General features: G+C 47.5%; 1 protein-coding gene across 5 annotated transcripts in view; it reads right to left on the bottom strand.

Moving 5' to 3' along the window:
• PLXNB3 (plexin B3) overlaps positions 1-21,952 on the bottom strand; it is a 104,871-nt gene extending 82,919 nt beyond the window's left edge. The window contains exons 1-3 of one of the 5 annotated variants that reach the window (XM_029609356.1): positions 20,898-21,460; positions 19,237-19,328; positions 16,996-17,186 (exon numbers count right to left, since the gene is read on the bottom strand). In XM_029609356.1, the coding sequence (XP_029465216.1) occupies positions 16,996-17,186; positions 19,237-19,328; positions 20,898-21,055 (441 nt within the window). In that variant the 5' untranslated portion in view covers positions 21,056-21,460. Of the gene's footprint in view, positions 1-16,995; positions 17,187-19,236; positions 19,329-20,719; positions 20,870-20,897; positions 21,461-21,817 lie in introns of those variants that run through there. The other 4 variants (XM_029609368.1, XM_029609378.1, XM_029609389.1 and 1 more) reach the window with 4 other exon arrangements.
• Positions 21,953-22,442: the final 490 nt, after the last annotated feature.

The following is a 22,442-nucleotide window of genomic DNA, read 5'->3' as shown; positions in this document are numbered from 1 at the left end:
CTGGCGTGCATAGCAAGGGGAATAACCGGTAGAAAAGCAGGAGGCGATAATGTCTCCGTACAGGCAGCAGGCAAGTCCTCACCTGGAATATTGTGTCTAGTTCTGGAAGATACATCTTCAAAAAGGATATGAACAGAATCGAGGCAGGGCAGAGAAGAGCTACCAAAACAGTGTGTGGTCTGCAACCAAAGCCCTATAAAATGAGTTAAGGACCTAAATAAGTATACCTTAGGAGAGGAGAGATAGGGATGGGTAATATTTTAAAAAGCAAGACATCAGCCGAACGTTTTAGGAGCCAGGAAAATAGTAAAAATAAATAAATAAATAAATAAATAAATTTTGCTTTATTCTTTTTTTAAATTTCTCTCAGCACTTAATGTTTTTTTAAGCTCTATTTTTTTTTTTTAGAAGAGGGGGTGGGGGGAGTATTTAACAATCTTTTTCCTTTACTTCCCATTCTCTCTCTCTCTCCACCTAATGAGCTGGAATCCCACAAATATCAAACCCTCCCTGGGCCCTGCCTTAACAACATCTTACTCTTCCCCAGGGTCACACCATAACAGCTCCCTCCCCTCCAGCAGCCCCTGCAGGCACCAGGAATGACATTTTAAGTGCCCGAGTGACCAGTCACCCGGGATGTTGCCACCTCTGTTCTTTGCAAGCCAAATGCATAGTCCTGTAATTTTTTTTAGCATTACATTTTAGCTTCCAAACTCTAGACCATTCCCTCCAGCTTCATGAGATCCCTCCTCAGGTTTTACACACCTTCCAGAGAGAAGTACAGTAGCAAGATGGGAGCTACACAGTGTTTTGCACCAAGTGCCACGTGTATGGTTATTATATCTACCATTCGGTGAGAGGTTGTATGTGTACACCTGTTGCAGAGAGTTCCTGGCTCTCTGAGAACGAGTCTAATCTCTGGAGGCCAGAGTGGCAGACTTAGAGGAGCTGAGACAGACAGACACGTATACAAGGAAGACCTTCAGGGATATTGTAGAGCAGTCCCATTTCTACTCTGGCAGCTCCTATGCCGCTGCCTTGGAGGAACAAGGTTGCCAGGAAGGAAAGCATTACCCGGGTGTGGCTGTAGCTAGGACCTGCCCACCAGGCAATGATGCAGTATCCTCTTGCACCAAGTATCTTTCTTCAGGAATATGTGTCCAGAAGAAAAAGGAGTTAGGCTGGCTGTTGCAGTGGGCAATTCGATCATTAGGAAAGGAGATAGCTGGGTGGCTGCAAGGATCGCTTGGTAACTTGGCTAACTGGTGCGGTGGTGGCAAACTTCATGCATCACCTAGATAAGACGGAAATGAGTCACGGTACTAATGGCACAGAAGATGTGGCTGGGAGTTCCGGAAGCTAAATTTAGGGTTTTAGGAAGAAAGCTGAAATCCAGAACCTCCAGGGCAGCATGCACCCCATTCCATGCACAGACCCCAGAAACAGGCAGAGCTCTGGATGAGGACAATGATGCAGGGAAGGGGGTTTTGCATGTATTAGAAAGTCGACAACATTTTGGGGATGGGGGAACCTATTTTGAAAGGATGGAACTAGAATGGAACCAGGCTGCTGGCACAAACATTTAAAAAGGCGATACAGCACCTATTAAACTAGATCATGGGGCAAAGCTCTGAAGCACATGGTTTAGAACGAGATTGAATATATACATTTTTTTTTTGGTTCATGCCTTTTCATCAGAAGCTCAAGGGGAATACAGGAGGTTATTTCCCTGACCCCAGAGGGATTAGTCTGAAGGTGCAGTGATATGTCCAAGGTCATATGGAGTCCAGCAGAATTTGAACATAAGAATTACCATACTGGGTCAGACCAAGGGTCCATCAAGCCCAGTATCCTGTTTACAACAGCGGCCAATCCAAATCACAAGTACCTGGCAAGAACCTAAACATTAAATAAATCTCAAGCTACTACTGCATAATAATTAATAGCAGTTTATGGATTTTTCCTCTAGGAACTTATCCAAACTTTTTTTAAACCCAGTTACACTAACTGCTATAACCACATCCTCTGGCAATGAATTCCAGAGCTTAACTATGTGCTGAGTGAAAAAGAATTTTCTTCGATTGATTTTTAGGCCACTGCTCTAACCATTAAGCTACTTCTCCACTTCATCTTAATCTCAATGGATAGATAATGGGGAAGTGTATAATGGTGGGATTTTACTACCATCCACCAGGCCAAAATGAAGAGAGAGACAGTGAAATGCTAACAGAATGTAGGAAAGCTAACAAATTAAACCTCACAACAATAATGAGAAATTTCACTTACCCCAAAATTGACTTGGTAAATGTCTCAACAAGACATGTTAGGAAGGTTACATTTCTAGATGCTTCATGGATAAGCTGGACATGGAACTGATAAGGAGAAGCGGGGACTACTCTAAATCTAATCCTCACTGTGGCACGAGATCTGGTGTGAGAGGTAACGGTGGTGGGGCCTCTTGGCAATAGTGATCATAATGCAATCAAATTTAACATAATGACTGAAGGAGGTCGTTAAGGAAAACTACAGCAGCAGCATTTAACTTTAAAAAGGGAGAAGAGGATTCACTCATGAAGCTGATAGCACATTTAAAACAAATATGAGAATGTGTTTTCCCCTACACACAGTTTGTGTGCTATGGAATTTGTTGCCAGAGGAAGTAGTGAAAGCAGTTAGTATAGCTGGGTTTAAAAATGATTTGGACAAATTCCTGGAGGAAAAGTCCATAAACCATTATTACCCAGGTAGACTTAGGAAAGCCACTGCTTAACTCTAGTTATGAGCAAGAAGGATTGGATGTATTCTTTGAGATCCTGCTGGATGTTTGGGACCTGGATTGACTGTCGAAGACAGGATGCTGGGATTGATGTCCTTTGGTTTGATCCAGTATGACATTTCTTATGTTCCACTGTGTCTACCCTGTTGGAGATTTTGGCATCATCAGCAAAAAATTATAACCTGATAGCCCTTCCATAACATTGCTGACGAAAATACTGAGGAGAAACTGACCAAAGATGGATCTCTATGGTATTCCTCTAGCAAACCCTTATTCCTCAGAATGAACTTCTTTTACTACTACCCTTTGTCGCCTCCCACTCAACCAGTTTCTAACCCAGTTAATCACTTCAGGGCCCATACCAAGTGTGCACAATTTATTTATGTCGCCTATGAGGAACTATGTTAAAAGCCTTACTGAAATCCAAGTACACTACACCTAACGTTCTCCTTGATCCAACTCTCTGGTCACCCACTCATAGAAACTGATCAGATTCATCTGACAAGACCTATTTCTGGTAAAACCATGCTGCCTCAGATCTTGTAATCCACTGGATTCCAGAAACTGCACTATCCTCTGTCATAGCAGCAATTGCTCACAACCAAGATCAAACTAACAAGCCTATAGTTCCCAGCCTCCTCCTTACTTCTACTTTTGAGAAATAGAACCACACCCTCCTATCTCCAGTCCTCCAGAATTTCTTCATGGAGCAATTGGTTCAGGAACCAAACGAGAGAGGGATCCATTTTAGATTTTATTCATTGTGGAACGCAGGATTTGGTGAGAGAGGTAATGGTGGTGGGGCCACTTGGTAATAAATATTCACAACATGATCAAGTTTGAACTAATGACTGGAAGGGGACAATAAGTAAATCTACAACTCTAAAACTAAACTCTCAAAAGGGAGACTTTGATACAATGAGGAAAATAGAAAAAAAAAAAACCTGAAAGGTGCAGCTGCAAAGGTTAAGCGTGCACAGCAAGCGTGGACATTGTTTAAAAATACCATCTCAGAAGCGCAGTCCAGATGTATTCTACACTTTAAGAAAGGTGGGAGGAAGGCTAAACAACTGCCAGCATGGTTGAAAGGAGAGTGAAAGAGGCTATTTCAGCCAAAGTAACTTTTTTCAAAAATTGGAAGAAGTGTACCTGAGGCTGAAAAAGTTTCTAATCCTGTAGAGCAGAGCTTTCCAAACTTTTCATGTTAGTGACACACTTTTTAGGCAAACATAATTTCGGGACACAGTAATTCAGTCTACTAGCAAACCAGAGGTTAAAGGTTAAACCAACGAAATGTATTTCGACAATTTATGTATGTTTCCTTAAATATATACATAATAAAATGTTTCACGACACAACCTATCTTGTGAAAACCTCTCATTTATATTAAAAATATATAATATTCCAAGATGAATGTTATTGTTCTAATTTATGAGTAACAATAATAAAACAAAGTTATTGAGTTATTCAATTTACCTCTTTAATGAGATATATGAGCTTGATGGGATGAACACAGCTTTTGAATATTTGGTGTTAATAAAAAAGTCCAAAGGGTCTTCTGCATAATTTTAAAAAGTTGGCCAGTTTCACACTATATAATTATTTGATAGCCTCATTCAACTAATTCTATATGGCTATGAGAGTAAAGTCTGGAATTTATAGGAAGGGACAGAATGTCAATATAAATCCTGCACCTCCAGTTCTGTAACTCTGTGCATCCACTGAAATTCCCCCAAACAATGGAGCTTGGATGTTTCCCTTACAGCTCATCATACTAAAAGATATTTTCAAATGCTGGTGTCACCTCACAGTAACAGCAGCACAAACACCTTCCACTGCCAGGCACATTGTGAACTAAAATAAAACCTCGCAAAAAAGACACTCAAGATCTATACTGCAATCCCACTGTAACATAACAGTAATAACACCAAGGACTCAAACAACAATAACCCTACCTGTGAAAAAGCAAGGGTAAATATTACCCTGGGTCCTAGAATACCAATACACCACCTACTGAGGAAACAAAACAAACCCGATTGCTATAGATCCCTATGCTAGCAGAATCTCTCATCATGGTCACACACACAGAGCAGAGACAGACCCTCACCAAATACAGAATACAAAATAAAGGAGCACAAATTAGACAAAAACTGAAATGGAAACCCCAAGAAGCCAGACTCTGTGTATTAACAATGGAAAAACAGAACCACCATTCCTCATAAAACAAATAAAATCAAGAAACATAAAGCATCAGTTATAATAGTAAAACCATACTAATAAAATATTTTAAAACTACTGATAAATAGAATTTCTATTAATTAAAATCATATACATTTTTACAATTTCCCAAACACCAATAAAATATTTCAAAACAGCACATATATCAAATAACACCCAATAATGAAAACTAATAAGGATTTTAAAAAGCCCCTGCTGTCCATACATGGGAGCTCTTGATTTCCAGTCACCCTGATATTGTCCAGGATTAGGAGGTTATCCTCTCTCACAGACTCACATGTCCATTCTCTCTCACACATACACTGTCATATACATACACATTCAAGCTCTTATACCCACCATAACCTCTCGCTCTCACAGACACTGACACACTCTCAGGCTCTAAGACACTCTCTCCCCCTCCACACACACACACATACACACACACACACAAACTCTTACTCCCCTGGATTTTCTCATACACACTCTCTCTGGCTCCCTCACATACACACAAACACACACACCCAGGCAAGCTCCCAGTCATTCTCACACAAACACACACACCCAGGCAAGCTCCCAGTCATTCTCACACAAACACACACACCGGCAAGCTCCCAGTCATTCTCACACAAACACACACACCCAGGCAAGCTCCCAGTCATTCTCACACAAACACACACACCCAGGCAAGCTCCCAGTCATTCTCACACAAACACACACACCCAGGCAAGCTCCCAGTCATTCTCACACAAACACACACACCCAGGCAAGCTCCCAGTCATTCTCACACAAACACACACACCCAGGCAAGCTCCCAGTCATTCTCACACAAACACACACACCCAGGCAAGCTCCCAGTCATTCTCACACAAACACACACACCAGTCATTCTCACACACAAACTGACCCCCAGGCAGGCTCCCATTCATTTTCACACCACTCCCTCACCATCCCCCAGGCATGTACACATTCATTCTCACACACACAGACCCCCAGGCAGGCACCAATTCATTCTCACACACACACATACATCACACACAGGCCGGCACCTATTCTCACACATACAAACCCCAGGAAGACACCCATACATTCTCATACACAGACACACCCTCAGGCAGGCACCCATGCATTTACACACATACACCCCCAGGCAGACTCCCATTCATACACATGCACACACTAAAGGCAGACCCCCTCTCTTTCTTTTGCCAGCAACCTCGGAGCCGCTCTTATTCCTCTGCTGCCACTGTCACTGATGCCGCATGGCTATTAGGGAGGCGCTGATTGCTGCTATTGGCACTGAAGCCCATTCTGCTACATCTTCTGTGCAGGCCCCGTGGGTTTCCACTTCCTCCATGTTGATCTCGTACATTGTGAGATCCGTATAGAGAAAGTGCTACTCTTGCACATTAACAAAGATTACATGTGCCAATCAGTAAAAAGTAATTTTTTTTTTTTTTTACCTTTGCTGTCTGATCTTAGTTTTCTAATCGGTTGGTCACAGGCTTTTTTGTTCCACCTCCCCTTTCTTATTTTTTTGCCAATTCCTTTCATATTGTCTTTTTTTTCTATTTCTTTTCTCTCCATCTATCTTCTTCCCTCAAACATTCAGTCAGGTTCTCATTCTCACAGGCTCTCACTCTCACATGCTCTCTCTCATACAATCATTCATACACAGTCTCTCACTGGTACATGCTGTCTGACTCACACATCCAGGCTCTCTCTCTCACTCCCACATGCTGTCTTGCTCAAGCACAGGCTCTCACTGTCACATGCTCTCATACAATCATTCATACACACAGACTCTCACTGTCACATGCTGTGCCTCTCTCACACACACACACACACACACAGGCTCTCTCACATGCTGTCTCTGCAAACATTCAGGTCCACACTCCCACACCCAATCTCTCAACTAACCTCACCACATACACGCACACAACTCATCTCATACACGCACTCTACGGGCCCTCAGCCTCTCTCTTACCTCTGGGCCTCCTCTTCACAGGTCGCTGCAGGTTGGGCTCTGCAGCGGCCCTGATCTTCTCGGGTCGATCCGCGGTGGGGACCCTGCTACCGGGCCTCCTCCTCTTCTCGCGCGCTGCCACAATGCTGCTCCTCTTCTGCACGCAGCTGCTGCTCCTCCTCCTTCCTGCCCGTGTGGCTCCGGCAACATTTTTCTTCCGGGGCTGCGTGGGCAGGAAGGAGGAGGAGCACCTGCACGTTCAGACGTGCCCTTTTTCTTCGGGCCGTGGTGACTTGAGCTCCATCACGGCCCTACCAATTTTCCAGCTGTGTGTCTCCGGCACAGCGATTCTTCACTGCTCAGCCGCCAGTGGGATGAGGTCCACCGACGGCTGCATCAACTCCCACTTGCCGGTGTGTCACGTGTACCGGGCTTACGCGACACACTGCAGGTGACACACACTTTGGAAAGCTCTACTGTAGAGAGTGTTCTTCCAATAGATCAGCTCCTTAGAGAAAGCTCTGATCTTTTTCAGTTTTTGCAAAATTCTCAAGATTTGACTACAGCCAGAGGGTCGCTTATTATTTCCTTTGTTCTTGAGTCAGATAAAGAATCTGTTTTTCAGCAAAAGAATCAGGTCTTCCTTAATATCCCCAGAGAAACCCAGGAGAGAAAGACACTTTCTCCTACTTAAACCTTGTGTTCCACCGACTGGGGCTACCATCTTTCTTAGATTTCCCTGTAAGTGTGAGTTGGTTTACTGTAAGGACAAATGGATTTTTGTAGGCCCTTCTCATTTGGAAACCTGTCTAGTGGATAAGCAGCAGGACAGTTAATGTACCTATGGGTCAGATGGTATCACTTGGTCTTCCAGTCCGTATTTGTTTTCATTTCTCTCTGTTTATTAATGTCTTAATATTCCCCAATTTTCTTTTTCTGGTTATGAGGATATATGATATTAATATGTTATAATAATTTGCTGACTATTGATTTCTTGTCATTGCCTAATATTTAATTCACATTATATGCAATAAAAATTCATAAACAGTAATTTTTAAATATTGGAAGGATCCATCTGAAGAAAATAGGGGAAAGCATAAGCCTTGGCAAGGCAAGTGTAAAACATTGATAAGACAGGCAAAGAAAGCATTGGAAAAGAAGCTGCCAGAGAGGCAAAAACTCATGATAAAAACTTTTTAAAATACATCTGAAGCAGGAAGCTTTTGAGGGGGTTGATTGGACTGTTAGATGATCGAAGGGTTAAAGGGGCTCTTAGGGAAGATAAGGTCATTGCAGAAAGACTAAATGAATTATTTGCTTTGGTGTTTACTAATGAGGATGTTGGGGAGATACCGATTCTTGAGATGGTTTTCAAGGGTGACGAGTCAGATGAACTGAACCAAATCACTGTGAACCTGGAAGTCGTTGTAGGCCAGATTGACAAACTGAAGAGTATCAAATCACCCAGACCACATGGTATACACCCCAGGGTTCTGAAAGAACTCAAAAATGAAATGTTAGATCTATTATTAGTCATTTGTAACCTGTCATTAAAGTCATCCATTGTACCTGAAGACTGCAGGGTGGCCAATGTAACTCCAATATTTAAAAAGGGCTCCAGGAGTGATCTGGGAAACTATAGACCAGTGAGCCTGACTTCACTGGCAGGAAAAATAGTGGAAACTATTCTAAAGTTCAAAATCACAGAACATATAGACAGACATGGTTTCACAGGATACTATCAGTATGGATTTACCCAAGGGAAATCGTGCCTCACAAATATGCTACTTTTTTTTTTTTTTTTTTTTTTTTTTTTTTTTTTAAGGACTTAAGAAATGGAGAAATTACTTACCTGATAATTTCGTTTTCCTTAGTATAGACAGATGGACTCAGGACCAATGGGTATAGTGTGCTCCTGATAGCAGTTGGAGAAGGAGTCAGATTTCAATCTGACGTCAGCACTACATATACCCGTGCAGGAAGCTCTGCTCTTCAGTATTGTCCTCGAAAAGCAATAGTGGATATGTGTGTGTTTGGATAACTTGATTAACTTGACTAACTTGATTAACTTCACTAACTTGAACTAGTTGACGTGAATTGTAGCTGGAGACCGCCAGTGTCGTCAACCGAGAATCGCCGACATCTGGTAAATATGGATATCTTAACCGGGGGTAAATCTGGCTTACCCGTGCTTGTCTTGCTCTCGGGGATTGTCACCCGAGGTTTCCGTATTTTGAGGCAGCCGTGGGTGGGATACTGAGTCCATCTGTCTACACTAAGGAAAACGAAATTGTCAGGTAAGTAATTTCTCCATTTCCTAGCGTGTAGCAGATGGACTCAAGACCAATGGGATGTACAAAAGCTACTCCCGAACCGGGTGGGAGGCTGCCCATGGCCCACTTATTTTTATTTATTTGGTTTTCTATACCGATATTCAATTCGAGATATCACACCGGTTTACATACAACAGGATGTCTAAAGGCAAGCCTTTTGGTGACATGATACAGTATAACAGATTAACCAAGAAAATATAGAGAGAACTTGCTTTACATAGTATTGCCCTTGCGAATGCTGTGTCCTCCCTGGTCTGAACATCCAGGCGGTAGAACCTCAAGAAGGTGTGAATGGAGGACCACGTCGCTGCCTGACAGATCTCGGCGGGTGACTGCATCTTGGTTTCTGCCCAGGACACTGCCTGGGCCCTTGTGGAATGGGCCTTGACTTGTAGAGGTGGAGGCTTGTCTGCCTCTACGTAGGCCGCCTTGATTACATCTTTGATCCAGTGGGCTATTATTGCCCGCGAGGCTGCTTCCCCTTGTTTCTTCCCGCTGTGAAGGACGAATAGGTGGTCCGTCTTTCGTATGGATTCCGATCTTTCCAGGTAGCGGACTAGGAGTCTGCCGACGTTAAGATGGCGTAGGCGGCATGAGTCTTCCGAGTCCTTATGCTCGTCTGGAGATGGCAGCGAGATGGTTTGGTTTAGATGGAAATGAGAAACCACCTTTGGAAGGAAGGAGGGGACAGTGCGTAGCTGTATGGATCCCGATGTGAATCTGAGGAACGGTTCCCAGCAAGGATAGAGCTTGAAGTTCGGAGATGCGACGGGCTGAACATATTGCCACTAGGAATGCAGTCTTCAAGGTCAGGAGACATAGGGACAGACCGCGTGTAGTTCTGAAGTAAGCTCCCACTAGGAAGTCAAGTACTAGATTGAGATTCCATAGGGGTGCTGGCCACTTTAGTGGTGGTTGGATTTGATTGACCCCTGTCAGGAAGCAGGAGACGTCTGGATGGGAAGATAGACGGATGCCATCCACTTTGGCTCTGAAGCAGGCCAGCACAGCCAGTTGAACCTTGATGGAGTTCAGAGACAACCCCTTCTTCAGGCCATCCTGCAAGAATTCCAGGACCATGGGAATTTTGACTATCTGTGAAAGGATGTCGTGGTCTTCACACCAGGCTTCGAATATTCTCCCTATTCGTATATAAGTTAAAGATGTGGAAAACTTGCGTGCTCAAAGCAAGGTGTCAATTACTGCCCTCGAGTATCCGCTCTTCTTCAGGCGAGTCCTCTCAATGGCCAGACCATAAGAGAGAATCGAATTGGGTCTTCGTGGAGGATCGGTCCTTGCTGGAGCAGGTCCCTGTGTGGAGGTAGACACAGGGGTTTCCCCGCCAGAAGTCTTCGCATGTCTGCGTACCAAGGCTTTCTTGGCCAGTCCGGGGCCACTAGAAGTACTAGCCCCCTGTGGTGTTCTATCTTACGGGTGATCCCACCCAGTAGTGGCCATGGAGGAAAGGCGTACAGCAGGTCTTCCTGTGGCCAGGTTTGGACGAGGGCGTCGATTCCCTGGGATTGAAGGTCTCGTCTGCGACTGAAGAACTTGAGAACTTGGGCATTGGACCAGGTTGCCAGAAGATCCATGGCTGGGGTTCCTCAGCGGTCTATTATCAACTGGAAGGCTGTGGTTGACAGCCTCCATTCCCCTGGGTCTACACTTTCTCTGCTGAGGTAATCCGCAGTGACATTGTCTTTTCCCGCGATGCGGGCAGCCGAGATCCCTTGCAGGTTTGCTTCCGCCCACGTCATTAGGGGGTCTATTTCCATGGATACCTGTTGGCTTCTGGTTCCTCCCTGGCAGTTGATGTAGGCCACTGTTGTAGCGTCGTCCGACATGACTCTGACAGCTTTGTCCTCGGAGTCTGTAACTGAATCGTAGGCAGGCTAGGCTGACTGCCCGGGCTTCCAGTCGGTTGATGTTTCATCCCGACTCTTCCTTGTCCCATTGCCTCTGGGCCGTCAGTTCCTGACAGTGGGTTCCCCACCCTCGTAAGCTCGAATCCATGGTGAACAAGACCAAGGTCGGTGGGGATAGCCTTACTCCCTTACTCAGATGGTCTTCTTGTAGCCACCATAGGAGCTGGGTCCATACCTCCGCCAGCAACTGGAGGCGGACGGTGTAGTCCTGGGACATCAGGTTCCATCGTGACAGTAGGAAACGTTGTAGTGGTTGCATGTGGGCCCTTGCCCATGGTACGACTTCTAGGGTTGATGTCATGAATCTGAGGACTTGGAGGTAGTCCCATATTGTGGGACAAACGCCGTTCAACAGTTTTCTCAGCTGGTCCATCAGTTTCCTTCTCCTTGTAACGGGAGTCCTCTCAATGGCCACATCATGGTACGGTATGGTTCCATTCCTGAAGGGATTTCTCCTTCCTCCAGGGAGTCTAGTTCTTCCTCCAAGGTGTCCATGTCCCCTAAGAGGAGGCACATCTCGGTGAGGCCAAGAGGGGCCTGGAAGCTTTTGGTCTTCTGGTGGGGGCTGTGGCTGTGTCACCAGTGGCACCGATTGTGCCTGGACAAAGGTTTGCAGCCCTTTGAAGAATTCTACCCACGAAAAGGTTCCTGGGTCCATATTGAAGCCAGCGGCGTTCCCCAAGGGGCCCAACTGAGAAGGGGCCGAGCCAGGGATAGAGAGGTCCGGGGTACTATTGTTGGTGGAGCCGGATTCCTATACTGGCCGGGGGGGGGGGGGCCTTGTCCTGGTTCCCCCAGGGCCGCCTCGCACTGTAGGCACAGGGCAGAGTCCTCCTCGTGTTGCGCAGCTCTTAGGTGGCAGGCTGGGCCGAGGACTTGTGTCTTGGCTTTCTTGGCCGGTGGTGCCATGGTTTGGACGTGTAGGGTCGTTCAAGACTGGTCTGTGCGTTTATATGCGCACACCAGGCGGCTTAGATATGCACTCCGGGGGTGAAGATGTGCGTGCAGGCCGCTATGTGCGCTTACGGAGATGCGCGCACCACTGTGCGCACAGGCTTAACTTGTGCACCCAGCGCCGCTGGGCGAGCCGCTATGCGCCCGGCACCATTGGGTGTGCCGCTATGCGCACAAGTAGGTTATGCGCCCGGCTCGCTGCTGTGCGCACGGCTCAGTTAAGCGGACAGTACGGCGATCGAGGGGGGAAATGGCGCTGACAACCAGGCGGGCAAGATGGCGAACTCCCCCCGGAGGGTCTCCATGTGGGAGGACCCTCGTACCGGATCGGGGTCTAGCCCGTACGGGGCTGATCAACATAATAGGACAGACGCCGGCTGGCGATCTGTGCGGCTATCCGAGCCTCGGAGACCGGAGACTTTAAGAAATTTTTCTACCTTACCTTGTCTCGGCGTTTCCCGGTCTCGGGCCGGGTGGTCTCCGGCTGCGGGGAGAGAGGAAAAAGTACCTTCAACGCTGCGCTCAGTATTGCACCGGCTGCCTCTCAGCCACTCCCTTTCCTGGGGGCTGTCCACGCCGGGAACCGGCTACCGGACCGAGGCTTACCTCTGAGGGATCGTGGAAATCACCTCAGGAATTCTCGACTGGGGGAGGGACCCTTAGGTATCACTGCAGGAGAGCGGGGCTCGTCTGTAGAGGTAAGATTATTTCTTCTTTGGTTTGGATTTCCTAACTCTGTGCAAGCGTGTGTAGAGTCCCGAACTGCTAAGGAGACGGAAAAAAACTGAAGAGCAGTGCTTCATGCATGGGTATTTGTAGTGCTGACGTCAGATTGAAATCTGACTCCGTCTCCAACTGCTATCAGGAGCACACTATACCCATTGGTCCTGAGTCCATCTGCTACACGCTAGGAAATACGTGCATAAATAAGGCTGGTACAAGCATATTTGGCACCCTAGGTGAACATTCAGTCATTCACTCTTCTCCCCCCCTCCCTCCCCCAGCAGTGGCACCAGCACAGCAGTCACTTTGAAAGTTTTGGTTCTGGTACAGCACCCCTTCTAGATCTCACACTGGCAGGATTATAATGCCCCCAAAATCTTGGCATTCTAGGCAACCACTAGTTTGCCTACTGGAAGCACTGGCCCCCGTGCATAAAGGTGATCCAGTAGATTTAGTGCATGTGGATTTTCAGAAGGCGTTTGACAAAGTCCCCACGAGAGTCTCCTAAGAAAACTGAAAAGTCATGAGATAAGAGGCAATGTCCTTTTGTGGATTGCAAACTGGCTGAAAGATCGGAAATGGAGAGTAGGATTAAATGGTCAGTTTTCTCAGTGGAGAAAGGTACACAGTGGCATGCCTCAGAGATCTGTGCTCAGGTCGGTGCTTTTTAATATATTTATAAATGATCTGAAAAAGGGAATGTCGAGTGAGCTGATTAAATTTGCAAATGACTAATTATTTGCAGCTGTTAAATCACAAGCAGATTGTGATAAATTGCAGAAGAACTTTGCAAGACTGGAAGATTGGGCAGCCAAATGGCAGATGAAGTTTAATGTGGACAAGTGCAAGTGATGAACACAGGCAAAAGCAACTCACATTGTAGTTACACGATGTTAGGTTCCATATTAGGAGCTATCACCCAGGAAACAGATCTGGGCATCATAGCGGACAACACGTTGTTTTTTTGACTGCTACAGCACACTGAGCTGATGATTTCAAACAGAATATGAGAAATTATTAGGAAAGGAATGGTGAATAAAACAAAGAATGTTATAATGCCTCTGTATCGCTCCATGGTGAGACCGCACCTTGAGTACTGTGTGCAATTCTGATCACCGCCTCTCAAAAAAGATATTGCAGTGGAGAAAGTGCAGAGAAGGGCGACCAGAATAATAAAGGGCATGGAACAGCTCCCCTATGAGGAAAGGCTAAAAAGAGGTTAGGGCTGTTCAGCTTGGAGAAGAGAAGGCTGAGGGGGGATATGATAGAGGTCTATAAAATCATGAGAGGACTAGAATAGGTAAATGTGAATTGGTTACTTACTCTTTTAGATAATTGAAGGACTAGGGGAGCATTCCATGAAGTTGGCAAGTAGCACATTTAAAACAAATTGGAAAAAATTATATTTCACTCAACACAGAGGACGTTGTTACGGCAGTTAGTATAGCTGGGTTTAAAAAAAAAAAAAAAGGTTTGGACAAGTTCCTGGAGAAACTGCTATTAATCAAATTGAGTTCGGGAATAGTCACTGCTTATTATTGCCATTAATACAATGGCATTTATTTACTGTTTGGGTATTTGCATCTTGGATTGGCCACTGTTGAAAACAGGATGCTGGGCTTGATGAACCCTCAATCTGACCCAGCATGGCAACTTCTTATGCTCTCCGACCCTAAAGAAGCACTGAAAAGGTCAGCCAGCAGAGCTGCCAAAACTTCTGGCAAATCTTATGTTTAAGGTCCCCTAATACGCTTGGATCTGCACTCATTGCTTTATCTACATTTAGTTTTGCTAGCTGCTCACAAACACAGTCTTCTGACAACTGTTTGAGGCCTGCCTCTCTTCCATTCCTATTTGCATCAGTTTTCTGCAGTCCTACCCCAAGCCCTTCCATCAAGGAACACTGAACAAAAATATTTGCTGAACAACTGCACTTTATCCTGGTCAGCTTTTGCATATTCCCTTCCCCCACTTCATCTTTGAGCCCTTACAATCCCACATTTGCACTTCCTCCTATCACTAACATAGCTTTAAAAAAAAAAAAAAAAGTCCTGTCACGCTGTTTTACCGCAATGGCTATTTTTTTCTTCCATTTGCACCTCTGCATTTTTTGACTGTTTTCCCGGCTTCTCTTAGCTTTTCCAGATATTGTTGCTGGTCTTCCTCTTTCTGTCATCTCTTGAAGTTTATGAGCTCTAACATTTTTTTTTTTATACAAACTTCTTCAGCTGCTTTTCTCTTTCCTTTATTTAATTTTCCTAACAGAAAGATGTAGTGCCCTTACAGCATCTCCTTTTAAAATTGTGCCCACTGCTCTCCTACTTCCCCTAGCTTATCCCACCCAGTTAATGACACCTTGAGGTTCTCCCTCATCCTAACAAGGTTCATTTTCCTGAGGTCTAAGGCGTTCACCTTGGAACGAGCCAAGACCTCTCGTGCTCTAATGCTAAAACCACAGGATTCCCCCCTCCCCCCACACTCTGATATCATAAACACCCTCCCCATTTATATGCACCGGGTCCAGTGATCACCCCCTCCCGGGTGGGGGTTCCAGGATCTCCCCTGCTTCTAGATGTCACAATTGGTAATCTGCAGATTGAAAAATCGCCTAGCAATAGCACCTCCCTTTTCATAACGTTTTTGTGAATGTCTTTAATTAAATCTCTATTTCTTCTGTCTGCGGAGATCTGTGTCTCACACCAATATTAATGGATGTTACGTTCCCCTGTTCCAGAGTAACTCACAGTGCCTCCTCCTTACCTCACGACCCAAGTGTGTCCCAGTGGATTGTGGGGAGTGGGGGTGGAACAGTTGTTGAATTCAGTCCATTCCCATCCTCATACCCCATCTATTGTACCCCGACAAACCAGTTGGCCACAGTGAAGGGATCCCCTCCCTCACGCCACCACCTCTGGCCAGATGTGACTTTCTACCCTCATCCCCATCCCCTTGATAGGGGATCAATTCCAGCCAGAAGACCCTGACAGAGATTAAACGCTGCCACTCAGAACACAGCCATCGGTAGGGTGGGCCCAGAGAGAGATTTACAAGCAGTGTCACTGACAGTGCGGCCACCTCCAGGGTGAAAACTGAACCGTGGCAAAGACCTGAGCTGCATGCTTACAGCAAAGGGGGCTGTGGGGGAGAGGTGGATGCCTGTATCCAGAAGCCCCCCTCTACAGACAACCACTCACCCTCCACCTCCTGTTCAAGAGGGTTTTAATTATGCAACAGATACAGGAAGCAGAAGCAGCTCTGCCTGGATTCAGGGAATGGGGAGGGGGATACTGTCACTCTGGCCAGCTCTAAGCCCTTTAGGATGGGATATAATGGAGTTAAATGGGATGTAAAGCAGGTTAGTGGCCTGGGACTGGGCGTCGGGGGTCCAAGGCCAGGAAACAGGCCTCTGAAAAAGTCGTAATCCATCAAGGACTAAACCTAGAGAAGAGACAGCTCTTCCACGTTCATCACCCCGAGCTCTTCCCCCCCTCAAAAGGAAATGCGATAAACTGGAGACACCTCTCTTCCAGGCCAGCTCTGCAGGAAGCGGGATGCAGGGACACGCCAGTGCGTGCACACTGAAGGGGAAGTGCGGGAGGGAAGGCGCTGTGGATCGGGACGCACGGGCGGAGGGGAGGCAGAAAGAACAGGGACACCTAAGCTCCAGCGTTGATGGTGCAGGCCCAATCTTTGGCATGGAGGAGATGGGAGGAAGAGAAAAGAGGGAGACTGCAGAGGAAGGAACAGCGTGCTTACTTTATATATTACAGAAACATAGAAATGACGGCAGAAGACGACCAATCAGCCCATCCAGTCTGCCCAGCAAGCTTTCACACTTATTTTTTTCATGCTTATCTGTAACTCTGACTGCTGAGGTCAGGGCCCTTATTGGTAACTTTTTTGGTTCTAATTTCTTTCCACCCCCTACTTCCTCTCCCCCCCACACCTCCCTGTATAAGAGGGACTCAAGCCCCTGCCACATGCAGCCAGCCCAAACGCACTAGAACAGGCAGCCTCAGATGAGAGAAGGTAGCCAGGGGAGGTGCTGCAACCTTCACCTGCCCTACACACATTTCTCTCCTCTCCTCCCTCTGCCCTTACCCCCTTGCTCCCAAGGCTGGATCTGCAGCTCTCCGGGGTCCGTGAGAGCTCCTGCTTCAGACATTTGCCCCTTACTGATGAGACAGGCAGTAGGCTCCAAGAAAGGTGTGCAGACTGCGGCGTTAACATAATGATGGGTCCTCCTCCGGCAGGTTTCTCAGCCTCTCCACAGCTGCTCACGGCACATTCTCCTAAGAAGAGAAAACACACAGAAATCCCGGGGAGGGGGGGTAACAGGCCACCAAGCCAGAGATGTCAACTGATCAGAGACAACATGGATCAGCAACAGAACCCCAGGAACTGATTTTGGCATTTCTCTTCTGTACTGTGCAACTCTCCCTCCTTTTACCACTTCACGTATCGCTCTGACAACTCGGGTACAAATCAGCCACTCCAATAATGCTTCTCAGGTCACACTTCCTGCAGAACCCATCTGCCAGAGCGAGGCCTAGCCACTCTGTCCCCTTCGACTGCCATATCAACCTCTGTAATTTTGCTTCCAACACAAACCCTTCTCCTCATTGGCCCTGCCACCCGTCCAGCTCTCGGTGGGGGGGGGGGGCCCTGGAGACTTCACTGCCCAGAACTAAATTACCCGGGACCCAAACTTTGACATTTCAGCGAGAGCAGGCGAGAGACTGCAGTCGATCAAAGACGGCATTTTTTTTCCTTCACTTCCACAGTGAATGGGGGCCACAGACACAGGCTCTTTCATGCTGGGGAGTTTCTCATGTATAGCCCAGGCCGTGGCCTGCTCCGCACAACCCCCCCCCTCCCCTCTCTCCCCATCCCTTCCAGCCTGTGCCAGCCCAACCCCTCAATGCTCCCCATTGTCCACAGGGATGGAAGGGAGGGCAGGGGTTGGCCCCATCAGACGAAGCTTGCCAGGAACAATGATCACTTCTCCCTCCGAGCATGGAAGGGGGGGGAAAAAAAAAAGCAACTGTCCAACGCTACCCCCCCTCCTCCTCCTAACCGCCCCCACAAGGGGGGGGGTGATGGGGGGGACAGAGTAAGGATTATTTCTTCCAGCGCTGCAGTGTGGAAGTGGCAGCAAATCCACAGCCAGGGTGTTTTGATTCCCCCTCCCCCCCCATCACCACCCTTTTTCCTTTCCCTGTGGTGGTGGGGGGGGGGGGGGGAAGAGAGAGAATGTGTCAGTGGATAGGAGAAGGACCTGCTGCATTCAATGCACCGCTGGATGGAAGCCACGGATCAGAGTCTACCCGCAAAACCTCTCCCGGGGCCAGTGTGGCCCTGCTGAGCGGGGCAGGGTGAGGGGAGAACCACCCTGGGCTCCCCGAGAGATAAAGACCTCCTGCATGCAACAAATCAGGCTGGAGGCTGCGGGTCTAGAGCAAACGTGTGCTCTCTCTGGCTAGCAGGGGCAGAGCAGAGCAAGGTAATCCCCCTAATCAGGACTCCAGGTAGCGGGGGAGGGGGGAGTCTGAAGGCCCTGCTCAGGCAGGAAAAAGGGAGGTGGGGGATGGAAGAGGCAATTTAATTTGGAATAAAGTCAGGGGAAGATCAGAGACACCCCCCCCCCTCATTATTTGCTCAGCTGCAGTCCTTTGGGCTGGGGAACCAGTGGCCAATCTATCCACCCCTGCCCCCCTCTCCCACAGCACCACCTCCAAATATTTGAGGAACTTTTATTTTTTTTTTCTCCTCTTATCCTGAATTAGGAAAACCAAATCCTGGCTCATAAAGATTACAGGGTCAATGCTTAACACATCATCTGACACAGAGCCCAGCTTTGCTCCTTAGAGGGAAGAGAGAGAGGGGGGGGGGAGGAGGGGAGGTCCCTGTCAGCCTCCTTCAGCTTTCCAGCCCTGCCCCCAACATGGAGGTGAGAGAGAGGTAAGCGGAGATTGCAGGGGGCACAATGCTGTCCATCTGTCTTGTCCGTGCAGGAGGCAGAAGTTGGCACAACCTGGAAGGAGGCCAGTCCACCATCCATACGGATGAAAGAGCACAGCATGGTGGGGAGAGCTTTGAGGTTCAAAGAGTAATGCGCCCCCCTCACCTCCTGTTCTGAGAGGAAAGGAGAGAAAAATCCTTAATTCTACCCCAACCTCAAAGCAAAGAGGGCTTGGGGTGAGGACCGGGTGGGGGCAGAAGTGCAGTGGGCATCCAAGGGAGGAAGAAGGGGATGGAAGGCATTATGGATCCCAGTCACCATCCCTCCTCCACGACCCTTGGTGATTATACAGCAGCTGCTGATAGCCCCCCCAGACTTACCAGACTCCCAAGCAAGTAATGTCTGAAACCGAACGGCTGGGGGTGAACAGGGAAGGAATCGGCGTGACCCTGAACCTCTAGCACCCGGCTGCCTGGATTGGCGAGACAAGAAAGCAGCGTGGGCTGGTGTGTGTAGCCGTGCCAGGGGTGAGGCATGAGTGCTTGTGCCAGCCTGCCTATCCCTTCCAGCTAACAAAAACACAAGGGGAGTGGGGGAGGAGAGAAGTGAGGAGCTGGCAATTACTTCCACCACCCAGGCCGCACAGGCAGTCACTGCAGGGGCAGCAGAAGCAGCATCAGGAAGGAGGTAATTGCAGGCTCCGGGGAAACAGTACACCCTGAGCACTTATGCATACACAACCATCTCTGCACCTCCCTCCCCTAACTACACGCCCACACATGCACCCTTACTTCCTACAAATCCACTCTTCAGTTGTCCATGCTGTTTTCCTGCCTGTGTGGCAGTGGCACTCCAGCGGGGGGGGGGGGGGGGGGGGGGGGGGGGGGAGACTGATGATGAATAGCACAGCAACACCAGCATTTATTATGATTCACTATGGTGGAAGCAGCCAAGCAGGCACTTTCAAAATATCTTAATCAGCTGGAAAACCCGGGAGGGGAAACCAGAAATGGGAAGTAGCACACATTTTTTAGACAGTCCTGTTCTGCTATTGCTAGCCAAGGATGTCTGCAAAAAAAAAAAAAAAAAAAAAACCGAACCTCATCCAAAACAGACTGACACACAAGCCCTCCATATCCTCATAGCTAAACATCACCATTATTAAGATCTGCAATTAAAACAATTTTTTTACATCCACTTTTCCAGCCACCTTGAAACTAACTTTTCACCCCACCTATGCCTCTTACGCTACAGACGCAGCACAGGCAGGGGTGCAAGGGTGGGTGCTGGGCTGGCACCACAGATTAGAACAGTGACTTGATCGGATACCATGAGACAGCACTGGGCAGTACCAGCACTGAATGTGCAGCACAGCTTGCATCAGGGCTCCAAGAAAACACGAGGGTGACCTGGGGTGCGACTGGATGGGGGCTCCCTCCATGGAGCAGCAGTTTACCACCAAAAACATTAGCAGTACAAACTGCATCAGGGATCCAAGGAAGCATAGGGAGGCCAACGCTGTCATGGCCTTTGGACGTGCTTGGGTCACATATGAGAGGGAGGGTCGATAAGATCTGGTGGAAGACCCAAGAAAGGAGCTGTTGGGAATTTTTCGTGCACATCTACCAAAAGAGGTAGATTCTCAGCAGGGCAGACTGGGCTTTATCTCCCATCTCACTAATCGCTGACCAGAAAGGTATGAAAAAAAACCCCAAAAACAAACAAACCCAAAACCAGGGCAGCAACCACAAAAACCAGCTACTAGAAACATTACAAGTCTGAAGTGCAAGCTCAGAAGATTAATCTCCCTCCTATCTCTTTTGTCCTGACGACGCTGTAAGCTCTACTGAACAGGGTCTGTACCTTAGGGGTAATCGCACAGCAGGGGAGAAACGCTAAGCACGGCAGCAAGAGCAGAGGATTCTTCCTGAAGGACTTCACAGCTGGGGAGGATGGGACCAATGCCGATCCCCCATGCCCTGCCCTAACAGCCGAGTCCCTGCTGCTCAGCAAGCAAATGGCTCAGCCCGGCCTCCCCTACCTGCAGCTTCCTCCGGCCCCCGCCTGCATTGTCTCCTCCGGCGGCTCCCCAGCACCCATCCCACCGTCTCGCAGGAAGACGCCTCTTCTCGCCCAATTTCCTGACACGCTGCTTTCTGGGTTGGGTTGGTTTTTTTTTATGATCACACACATAAACATTTACCCCCCCTTTTACTCTTCCCCGAATGGGAATTTCTTTTCCCTCCTTTTCGGCTTCTTCTCACTCGCGCACACTCTTAAACTCCTGAAGCCCTTTGACTCTCTTTGCCCTTAAAAACTCAAAATAAATCGCCTTTCTAAAATAAGAATAAAAATACATTTTAAGGAAAGCGCGTGCCTTGTATTTTGCCTCGTTTCGCTTTCCACTGCTCCAAAACCTGCTCCATTGCCCCCAGCCCTTTATCTGCTCCTTCTAGGACTTCCTTTGGTATCAAACGAGACATTGCTGTTTATATATATATATTTTTTTTTTTCTTTACAAGAAGTGTTTGAGTTCCAAAATTATTCTTTGCAAAACGAAAAGAATTAATCTGCACAAATCCACCAGACACCTGCCAGGTTTATCTTATTTATTATTCTTTTTTTTTTTTTTTTTTAAACAAGGAAAACAAGCCGAGCATGAGGATCTCGGCACAGAAACAAGAATGCAAGCAGTTACACACAAAACCAGAAGCTAAGAGAAAATATTAAATATTTACCAAGCTAGGTCAGGGAAGCAGGACGAAACCCTTAACAGCTTTGCAAACAAGCAAGCTCATAGTTAAAAGGTGACTCGGGTAACAGACTGGGAAAGGAAGGAAGGGCTCAAACTACTGCAGGAAATCCAAGGAGACAAAGTTGTTTCGAACTGAAAATCCAGCATTTTGTGGTTTTTTTTCTTAAGCAAGAGCAGGTTTTAGAAGAAGTTTGTTATTCTCTTACCTGCTGCTTTCCCCGGGCGAATAACACAGCCGAGTAGCTGAAATCCACCAAAAAGGAAACGATCGTGGCAGCCTTACAGTGAGAGGAGGAGGCAGGAAGAAAAGCTGGGAGGACAATATGCAGAAATCCACCCAAACCCACAATACCCCCAAAAAAAAAAAAAACCACAGCGCCCAGTCCCAGCCCTTTGTCAGCTTGCTAGGGTGGGGGAAGCTTAGGCGGCGCTGCCCTCTGCTGGACGCTCGGAGGACCTGCACGCCAGCCCTCACACCTTCTCGACAAGGGGGAAAATGTGTTCTCGGTGTCCTGCAGCTCGAAGGGTCAGCTTGCCGTCTTTCTTCGCTCGATTGCGTCTCAGGGTCACCTTCCTAGGCAGCCCTTTTTAGTTCTAACATATTGTGTTTTTGTGTTACATTATGACCAGATACAGAGTTCTGAAAGCTTCTCCCATCATGATGAATCTAATATTTTATAAGCTGGGGGAGGGGAGGGGGGGGGGGGGGGGGTGAAAGAGGCCTGACTGTGCCGGTTATCATCAAAGCTCCAAGCAGGCATCACACTGATACATGTAAACGGCCGATGCAACAAGACCTGTGTTAAAACTGGCACTCGTAGCGAGCACCCG

The sequence above is a fragment of the Rhinatrema bivittatum genome, chromosome 1 (genome assembly GCF_901001135.1).
Source record: "Rhinatrema bivittatum chromosome 1, aRhiBiv1.1, whole genome shotgun sequence".
Lineage (NCBI taxonomy): Eukaryota > Metazoa > Chordata > Amphibia > Gymnophiona > Rhinatrematidae > Rhinatrema > Rhinatrema bivittatum.
The sequence above is the reverse complement of the archived record's forward strand: the minus strand, read 5'-3'. Positions and strand labels throughout refer to the sequence as shown.